At 44.1% G+C, this 10,454-nt stretch overlaps 1 protein-coding gene across 1 annotated transcript in view; it reads left to right on the top strand.

Moving 5' to 3' along the window:
- Positions 1 to 3,326: 3,326 nt before the first annotated feature.
- CDK14 (cyclin dependent kinase 14) overlaps positions 3,327 to 10,454 on the top strand; it is a 555,604-nt gene continuing 548,476 nt past the window's right edge. The window contains exon 1 of the mRNA XM_074984765.1: positions 3,327 to 3,705. Coding sequence (XP_074840866.1) covers positions 3,615 to 3,705 — 91 coding nt within the window. The 5' untranslated portion in view covers positions 3,327 to 3,614. The remainder of the gene's footprint in view (positions 3,706 to 10,454) is intronic.

The raw sequence follows: 10,454 nt of genomic DNA, 5'->3' as shown, positions 1-10,454 counted from the left end.
TTCAGTATCAGGGGCAAGTATGGCCATCTTTGCCCACTCCTATTGGCTCCGTTCCTCCCTCTTCCTACCTCATGCTCATTTTGCTGTTTCTGTTCCTTTTCCTTACCTTTTTGTCTCTCTGCAACATTTTCCAGTTTCCACCCCCATTCCATCTGCTAATGTGACCATCAATTAAATCACTGTGACACTGAGGGGCTATTTTAGATAGCACATCAATGAGATAGTAGGACACAAAAGAATTCACACATCTGAGAACCATTGTTTCAGGCTGTCTGCAGACTCAGGCTTGTCAACTGAGAGGAACTGATCAACATTACTTATTTATGGTGATGTAGTTATACATATATAACTCTCCTTGAGACAAGTCTGTTTTAGAATAACAAATGCCATATTTTGTTCAGTTAATATCATTTCCATATGCTACACTGAAAAGAAAAGGCACTGTTATAATTACTAGTATAATTATTATTGGTGTAGTAATGCTGGTAAATGTCCTTGTGTAGATAAGACCTCAGAAAAGCAATACTGCACGTTGTTTACTCTTGGTTCTCATTCGGAAGGTTTTCTTCACAATTGTGAGAGCTAAAGATATGTCCTTTTAAAGTGAAAGCTAATATTCTGCGCAATTTGAATGTGCACAATAGATTGTATAGGTTGCTTCTGACTCATAGGCCATTTGCTTAACACCTCTGATGTACTGCATGTTTCAAAGAACAATTCCTACACCAAAGACTTGGCAGTTGTTGATAATCTAGGCCTAAGTTCCTATCTTGAGCTTTTTCGACTGCATTACCTAACATGATTTGAAACATTCCTTAACATCTAGATGAATCATATAAATTATGCTAGTTATGCCTATTGTAATGGCTCACCTTGACCAGCCAATTTGTGTTACAGTACAACCTGACTATATTAGGGTTTAAAAAGTGTTAAATTGAGTTAGCTACCATGCTCTGTTTCTTTTTAAATATTCACCTTTGATTCTAGCTGAAACACACTCTAAGGGCCAATCTTGACTGACCAAAAAAAAACAACAACAAAAAAAAAAAACATCATAGTAGCTCAACTGAGTTAGCTTAACATAATCAAGATACTTTCCATGCTCACTGAGGTCCGGGCTAACACACCTGAAGCTGTCTTATCTGGCTGTGTTTTAAAATCTAGCGGTTTAGAGAGGGAAGCCTATGTTTGGATTTGAAGAATTAATGTGCCTTGTCCATACTCTCTGTTGAGCCCATTAATTAGTAGGTGTTAGGTAGCATTGCCCCTTTAAAATCTAATCTAGACAAGGCCTAGCAGACTCTCTTCTACCTCTTTGACTCCTACACCAATTGCATTTCTCCAGAATGCCTCAGCTAACTATTCCAAGATGTAGCTAGCAGGTGTTTAGGGCAAGGCGTAATGGGCAGTGAGTGAGCTCTCATTAGAAAATTTACTTCATGGAATGGTAGTCCATCGATCCGATGATGACAAATCTGTGCAGCTCATCTGTTATTGGTCTTATGGTGTACCCTCTGGTGACTGTATAAGCCAATTCTACAGGTGCACATTTTGCCGCAGATGGTGCATGGGAAGTTCGCAAATCTGTGGGTTGTGCATTGCTGATGCTCTGTGACGTCGTTCGCGTGCCTCTTGTAGGTGCCGGCAGCGGTCTTCCTCAAAGGCAAGGCAGGTATTTCTGACTGTTGCACGCCACTGTGTTCTATCACTGGCGGCATCCTCCAGGTCCCTAGGTTTGATACTGCTGTACTGCAGATTGGCTTTGATGGTATCCTTGTAGCGTTTCCGTGGACGACCTATACGCCGGATGCCCTGGGAGAGTTCACCATACAGAAGCTGGCGAGGGATTCTGTTGGCATCCATGCAGCTGACATGACCAGTCCAACGTGACTTCATAATCATAATTTCGATGCTTGTCATCTGGGCTTTCTTGAGGACCTCAAGATTGGGCACTTTGTCTTGCCAGCAGATCTTCATGATGTTACGGAGGTAGCGCATGTGGAATGCTTTGAGCTGCTTGATGTGACACCTATATAGAGTCCATGTTTTGCACCTGTACAAAAGAGATGAGAGAACAACAGCTCTGTACACAAGCAGGTTTGTTGACATCCACATGGCAAATTGCTGCTGTTTGAACTCCTGACTATTTGGCATTCACCTGGCTTAATTCCCCTTTGTGTATGTGCTCTAGGTCAGTATTTTTTAAATTATGTTCTGCAAAATGCTAGCGTTTTGTGAACAACTTACAGGTGTCTTACATGATATACACTGATGGGCTATCTTTGCTGTTATTAAAACCAGATACAGTGTTACTTCTTCATTGCTATGGTACCCGATTAAATTACTTCATTTTGGTTTTGCTGCATCTGTTGCTGTTTGCTTTTTTGGCATGACAAATTTTTTGGAAGAAAATTTTCATAGATGTTCCATATAAAAAATATTATTGTTGGTGTGTCATTGTCTCAGAAAGTTTAAGAAACACTGCTGTAGATCACAATAGGGTGATGTGGCCTGTAGTGATCCCAGAGAGTAATCAATATTTGTTGCCAGTTCTATCCTTACAAAATGCTTCAGTGCCAGGCCACAATAATACTTAGCAGCTGGAGCGCTTCAATTTATTTTGCTGGGGAATTGGTATACAATTCAGGGATGCTCTTAATCTTGACTGCTGAGCTGTGGGAACAGCGGTCTGCTTCCTGATGTTGTTCCCAGTTAGGAATCACTGGAAGGAAGATCAACAAACTCCAGAGGTCCCCTTCCATCTTCTGCTAACAGCCTGCAGGGCTAGGGGAGAGCTCTTACTTCTGCCAGTTCCCCTCATTAAGGCAAACCGCATCCTCAGCCCTCATCAATCTCAGACACGGAGGGAACCTTGAGAGGTCATTGAGTCCAGGCCCTACCACCCTCCTTAGCAGATGTTTTTTAACCTATGTACCCCAGATCTCTAAAGGGCCCCTTCAAGGATGGAGCTCACAACCCTGAGATTAGGGGGCCACTGAGCTGTCCTTTCCTCAGCACGGCAGCCTCTTCACCCCACCAGCCTGCCCCACCAAACCACCACCTCAGCCCACATCAGCCTGCCCCCAGCAACCCCCCACCCCACTCCACTCCCACCCACCTACCCCAGCAACCCGTCTATCCCAAGAGCCTGCCCCCGCCCCGCCCACGTACGGTCCCGCCCGCCCTTGTTGGCGAGCGAGCACGAGCGGCCGCCGCGTTCGCTCTCCCGGCCCGGCTCCCTCGGCCAATCAGCGAGGCTGGCGCGGGCGGGGGCGGCGCGGCGCGGGCGGGCTGCGCGGCAGAGGCTGCACGGCGCTGGCAGGGAGCGGGACAGGGGCGCTGCTGCTGCGTTAACCCGGCCGGTCCCAGCAGCCAGCGGCTCCCGGCTGGGGCTGTCCGCGCCCCACGAGCCGCCCTCCCCCTGCGCCGCGCCGCGCCCCGCCCCGCCGGTGCCGGAGTCCCGCGGGAGGCGATGCGCCCGCCCCGCGCTCCCCGCTCCGCTCCCCGCCTGGCGGTGTGATTGGCAGCAGGGCAGGGGGTCCCGCCGGGGGCGCCCGGCGACCGACTCCCGCCCACTCGGCCGGGGGTGCCTGCGCCGGCGCCCGCCCTGGGCCATGCTGGACGCGCGGGCCGCCGAGAGGAGCGGCAGCGGCAGCAGGATGAAAAAGTTGCGGCGAACTTTGTCGGAGAGTTTCAGCCGAATCGGTGAGTCCGGTGCCGCGCTGCTGAGCGCCCCGCCTGCCGCGCTCCGCCTCCCGCCAGGGGCCCCCCGAGCGGCGCTGCGCCCCCATCCCCGCCCTTCAGCCAGGCGAGGCTCAGGATCCCTGTAGCGGCACAGCCGTGCCCGCCAGCTCCTGCTCGGGTGCTGAAACTAACCCGGCTGGGTGGCACTGGCTGAGGCCATCGCTTTTATGGCCCCGGCTTCTGTTGCTGGAAGAGACCAGCTCTGGAGGGACATAGAATGCAACGAAAGAGATCCCCCTCCCTTTCTTCGTCGCCCAGCCTGGGGCAACTGGGCTCAGACAGCACTGCCGACAAAGTGAGCAGAGCTGCAAGGAGCTGGCAGGGTCAAGTCAGGCCACTGGCATCACTATATACTTGTCTGTGTCTTAACAGTACCCTGAGGATGTCCTCACACACGTGACAAAAGGAAGTGGCATGGAACTGGGAGAATGACTTTCGGATTCCTAAACGAGAATTAGTTATGAGCACTAGCTTTTTCCTGGTTCCCTATCTCGTACCAGCCAGGCCTGTGTCTCCTAATTTCTCTTCCCCCGCTGCTTTAATTTTGTTATCTGTATAAATGTATTAGGTAGTTCTGCAAAGTAATTTGGGATGTAGCTTGTCTGACAAACTGAACTGTAATTGTGCTGTGTAAGCGAAGACTCTGCCTGGCTGCTACTAGTAAAGTAGGTCTTATGCTTTACAAAACTCTAACTATAGTCATGTTCCCATAGTTAAAAGAAAAAAAAACCCTTTAGATGATGATTGAAAACTAACAAAGGTTTCTCAGTAGCATCTGAGATGCTATAGGCATGAGGCTGCATTTGAATTGACTTTAAAATAAAATTAAAATTGACTAGTTGGCTTTCAGCGCCGCACTGAGAGAGTTGGATAAAAAAGAACATCTAGTCAAAAATTTTTAAATGTTTGTAAAACAGGTAAAAATGTGTATTGAATATACAATACAACACCGGACAACATCCCTTTCAGGCAGAGGCATGAGATGAAAAGCAGATGATGATAACTGAGCAGTGATGGTTAGGAGGCTAGACAAAAGAAGTCTGTCCATCATCTCTTACTGCGAAATCCTGTCAGTCTCTTATTGACATAAAACACATTGAGGTAGCATGTTATACTTTGTTCTTGATGACCTTAGGTGATACTATTCAATTTTCTTTCTGGCATCAGGTTGTCTTGCCTTAAAAATTATTTACTGATTTTTCTTAAACTCTGCCATTTTTTTCCATGCTTTAATATTTTAAATTTAAATTCACTTTTCATATCTTTGGTATAATGCATAAATACAACACAGGCATGTTGGGACAAAACTAGAAATGCCAAGGGACAAAATGAGATTAAACTAGCTTGGGGTGTAAAGGCTAATGAATATATTACAAATATATTAGAAGCAAGAGCAGAATGAAAGACGGAGTAGGTCCATGACTCAATAAGGAAGGAAAGGCAATAACAGAAAAGGCAGCGATGGCCAAGGGTTGAATGTTTTGGTTGTGGTGTTTTTTTTTTTTTTTTTTTTTTTTTGTTTTCCCCCACCAGAAAGATTATTGTTAATTGGATAATCTGATATGGTGAACATCAGTATGTCTAGAGTCAGGTCTGAGGCTACAATCTGGAAAGAACAAAGTAAGAGTTACGTAGGCAAGTTGGATGCCTTTAAGAAGTAAGGGCTGATACAGTACATAATTGAATTTTCAAAGAACTGGCTGAGCAGATCTCTAACCCATTGGCCATTTATCTTTGAGTGCCTAGAGAAGAACAGGAGAGATCCCAGGGGACTGGGAAAGGGTACTATATTTATCCTTTTGTTAAAAAGGGGAAGGAGGATAACCCAGGGACTTGTAGACCTGGCAGCTTATCTTTGGTACCTGGAAAGGCAGTGGAGTGTTTTTAAAAAAAAAAAAAAAAAAAAATCAACTTGATAGGTAGTAACTAACAGTCAACATGAATTTGTCAAGAACAAATCCTGTCAAACCAAACTAGGCTTTCTTGGTCAGGGTGATAAGTCTGGTGGCCAGTGGGAACAGGGCAGTGGCTTTAAACCTTTCCAAACTACGCTCCCTCTTTCAGAAGTATGATTTGTCTTGTGTACCCCCAAATTTCACCTACCTTGAAAACCACATGCTTACGAAATTGCCATCACATGATTTCTTTAAAATTGCTTACCTCCTCATTTTTATTTTCCAGTTATAAATTAATTGCAATATAAACATGTACTTATATTTGCATATAGTATATAGAACTGTATAAACAAGTTATTATGTGAAATCTTACTTTGTATGGACTCATCTCATGATTTTTATGTAGCCTGTTGTAAGACTAAACAGATAACTAAATGAACTGATATACGCAGTGGAAGACCTCTAAGTATCCCCGGGGATACACATAGCTATAACTGAGAACCATTGCTGTAGGGCTGTACCCTGGGTCTATTTCTGTTAAGTAGCTTCATAAATGACTTGTCTAATGGCCTAGAGCGGTGGGGGTCAGCAACCCCTGTCACAGGTGCCAAGAGTAGTACTTGAGCCGATTTTCATTGGCATGCGAGGTGAGAGCTCCGCTGAGATCTTGCTCAAAGCCATGCAGCCTGTGGATTAACAAAAGAGCAGCTAATGCTGCCAACCACCACCTAAATGGTAAAGCTCTTCATCTTCATTTATTAATGACGCTGTTCTGTGTAGGACCATTAGTGACTTTAAAAAGCATTGCCAGCACAGGAGACAGTACATAGAGGACAAAAGGTCATATTTGGCACTCTGCCTAGGAAAGTTTGGTGACCCCTGACCTAGAGAGTATGCTTAGCAGCCACTGCAAATTATACCCAGCTGGGAGGTGTTGCAAGCACTTTGGGGGACAGGGTTAGAATTCAGAATTATCTTGACAAAGTGGAGGTATGATCTGAAATAATTGGGGTGAGATTTGGTAGGGATGAAGGCAAAGTAATCAGCTGCACAAATACAAAATGGAAAATGACAGCCTCGAGAGGAGTAATGCAAAAAAGGATCTGGGGGTTAAAGTGGATCACAAGCTATATGTAAGTTGACAATGCGATGCTGTTGCTAAAAACACATACAGTTCTGGGATGTTTGCTGGAGTGTTGTAAGCAATGGAAGTAATTCTTCTGCTCAACCCAGCATTAGTAAGGCCTTCGCTGGAGTATTATTTTCAGTTCTGCGCACCACATTTCAGAGTAGGTGTAGGGAAAAAAAAAAGGGGGAAAATCCAAAGGAGAGCACCCAACATGATTAAGGTCTGGAAAACATGATCTGTGAAGAAAACTTGGGGAAAAAATGGGTTTGTCTCTTCTGGAGAAGAGAGAACTGGAGAAGGACATGACAACAGTCTCCAAGTATGTAAACAGTTGCTATAAAGAGAAGATGATGAATTGTTCACCTTGACCATTGGGGTAGGACAAGAAACAATGGACTTAAATTGCAGCAAGGCAAATTCAGGTTAGACATTAGGAGAAATTTCTTTAACCTCAGGGCAGTTAAGCATTGCAACAAATTACTTAGGGAGGCTGTATAATCTGCATTATTGAAGGTTTTTAACAACAGTTTAGGCATATATCTGTCAGGGATTGGCTAGACAAGTTATTCTCAGACTAAGGGGCAGGCCTCCCAAGGGAGGTGGGAGCCATGTGCACTTTTTGTTTGTTTTTAAGAGCTCTGGGTGTCTGCTTTGGTGTGGCTGCAGGAACTGGGAAGCAGGGGTAGCAATCGGGTATAATACTGCTATGAAAAGCGATATTGACAAATAACACTTTTTCATATTGTCTCCCTTATTTGTATGCTGCTGCTGGCATGTCCCTGTTTTCGGAATGGGGTGCCTGCCCAGAAGTGACTGCTTCTCTCTGCTCTGCCTTGAGAGCTGGATGGTGCCATACATACTTAGTTAGGGGAGAGGCATAAACAACTACAGACAATTAAATTAAGCCTAATTAAATAAGTTTGAGAGCCACTGGTTAGACATACTTCGTTTTGCCTCAGTGTAAATTGGTCTAGAGATCAGTCCTATGTTTCTATGATTATTTTTGCTGTGGTGCCTGAATCAACTAATATCTCATTTTTGGTGCACACAGATAGCATAAAAGTGGTCCCTGACTACGGCCAAAGGGGCAGTAATGCAGCTTGGGAGGCATGCAAGGGTGTCTTACTTTAAGCTGTTTTTGTACTTCCATAATTGAGAGCTGCTGAATATCAGTGTGGTTCTCTGGCTGCTCTAAATTACACTATTTGCCAAGGGCCCTGAAAGGCAGCCTTGGATCCCTGGGCACAGCCACACCTAATTCCCTTCCTCATGCTTCTCACCCCAGATGTGGGGATAGGGTCAGAACCCTTATGCAATGTCTCATCAGGCAATTCCCATGCATTGCATTGTTCCTGTTGTGCTTTGTGTCAATGTGAAAAGGCCTGAATGTGGTATGTAGTGTCCTCATGATGAGACTCTATTACAGCTGTATCAAGAGGGAGGAGGGATAGCTCAGCGGTTTGCATGTTGGCCTGCTAAGCCCTGGGTTGTGAGTTCAGTCCTTGAGGGGGCTATTTAAGGGTCTGGGGTAAATAGTTTAAAAAAAATGGGGGATGGTGCTTGGTTCTGCCAAGAGAGGAGGGGACTGAACTGAACCCTTGCAGCTCTGAGAGATGTGTAGCTCCATATATTATAGGAGGATACTGTATCATAACAAGATTGTCTAGTTCATTAGTACTCCTCACAAACACCAATTTTTTTAAGTACTGCAGGCTTTTAAGTAGAAGAAAGCAGCTGAATCCAGACAATCTTTCTGTCTCTGTGATGTTATAAAGGGGAAATGCTGCCAGGAGAACATGCCTTCCAAATCTGGAGCAAATATTTACCCCCCTGTGTTTTGTTTTTAAAAAAAAAAAACAAAAACCAAAAAAACTTGTATCGTCGTATAAAACAAGCAGTCTTGTAGCAGCGCCTTAAAGACTAACAATTTTATTTATTAGGTAATGAGCATTTGTGGGTAAGACTCACTTCATCAGATTTGGAGCAGTCTTTAAGGTGGTACAGGACTGCTGGTTTTCTGTGAAGCTACAGACTAACATGGCTGCCCCTCTGAGACTGTATCCCCATATGAAAATAGTGTGTAATCACACACATCTAGAACTAGAAATATGCTTTTATTTTATTTTTTTAAAGCATTATGTATTTGGTAGACCCAACCTGATAACTTAGTGTATTTTAACTACTATCAAATAGATAATAGTTCAAATATATAACCATGGCACATTTGCTTTTTAAGAAACGAAGACCAATGTGTCTAAAGTTAGTCTCTTAAATAGAGACCTGATCCTGCAAAGACTTAAGCACAGGTTTAACTTCTCATATTATGAGAAATCCCATTGATTCTAAATCATCACAGAATCCTAGGGTTGGAAGGGACCTTGAGAGGTCATCTAGTCCAGCCCCCTGCTTCAAGCAGGATCAATCCCCACTAAGTCATCCTAGCAAGGACCTTGTCCAGCTGGGACTTAAAAACCTGGAGGGATGGAGAATCCACCACCGCTCTGGGCAATGCATTTCAATGCTTCACCACCCTCCTGGTGAAGTAGTTTTTCCTAATATCTAACCTACACATCTCCCTCTTCAACTTCAGGCCATTACTCCTTGTTCTGCCATCTCATACTACTGAGAACAATTTCTCACCCTCCTCTTTAGAGCTCCCATTCAGGAAGTTGAAGGCTGCTATTAAATCACCCCTAAGTCTTCTCTTTTGATCTTCTGCAAGATCAGATCCCAAAGGGGATAACTGCCAAAGTTTTATTCCCATTGAAATCTGAACAGCAGACACTCTCTGACTTGAGACCATGTCCTGTTGTTTTACAGTGTGATGTGATTCAGGCTGTACACCCTGTCAGTCTGGTGCAGAGTGCAAATCCTAGCTCAGCTATGAAACCTCAAGTCCAGCAATTGTAAGGTCAGGTGCAGACAAACACATTCAGCCTGATCCAGAGCTCACTGAATTCAGTAGAAAGACTCTGGTTGAGTTTATTGGGCTTTGAATTGGGCCTTATTGAAGACCTGAAATTTAGATTTTTTTTTTTTTTGAATCTTGGTCCAAGTAAATATATGAAGACCCAAGTTTATGTGTAAAATCTTTTGGCAACAGTAATAGGTGTTATAAGGGCAGTGACCACTTGTATGTGCATATACTGATACTTTGGGTTCATATCAGTATGTGGGGCAGTTTCCTGAGCTTACTCAAAAATCTGGTCTTTTCTTCATGTTAGAGGCTTGAATTTAGTTAGAGGCATTATAATTAGATTTAGAGTTAGAATTAGAGGCTTAAATTTACATCTGTTTTGGAGTTCACGCCTACTGCTTTTCCATGCTCTTGAGTAAAAGATATAATACAACTTTATCTCTCCATTTCTCTTTCAGTAATAAATAAGAGGATCCTTTGGGCACTGTGGCCTGAATTTGGATGCAAAAGTTGTGTTATATTCTGTTTGCAGTAGTGCAGTGTGCACTGCAGGGTAAAAGTGCCTTTAGGTAATTTTGTTGTGAAAATCCAAACTGTGCTAGTGAAATTGTTCCATGCTCTGCTTGTCTGATATTTTGGCCTTCTTACCAATCATACCATTTATAGCAAAAACATTCTAATATGCCAGCGTGGGATTTGGTCACTCCCATATGACCCTTGGCCCTATATTAAAAAACTATGTTTAAATAACTTTAACTGACATACCAGG

This window comes from Carettochelys insculpta, chromosome 2 (assembly GCF_033958435.1).
Source record: "Carettochelys insculpta isolate YL-2023 chromosome 2, ASM3395843v1, whole genome shotgun sequence".
NCBI classification, from domain to species: Eukaryota; Metazoa; Chordata; order Testudines; family Carettochelyidae; genus Carettochelys; species Carettochelys insculpta.
The sequence above is the reverse complement of the archived record's forward strand: the minus strand, read 5'-3'. Positions and strand labels throughout refer to the sequence as shown.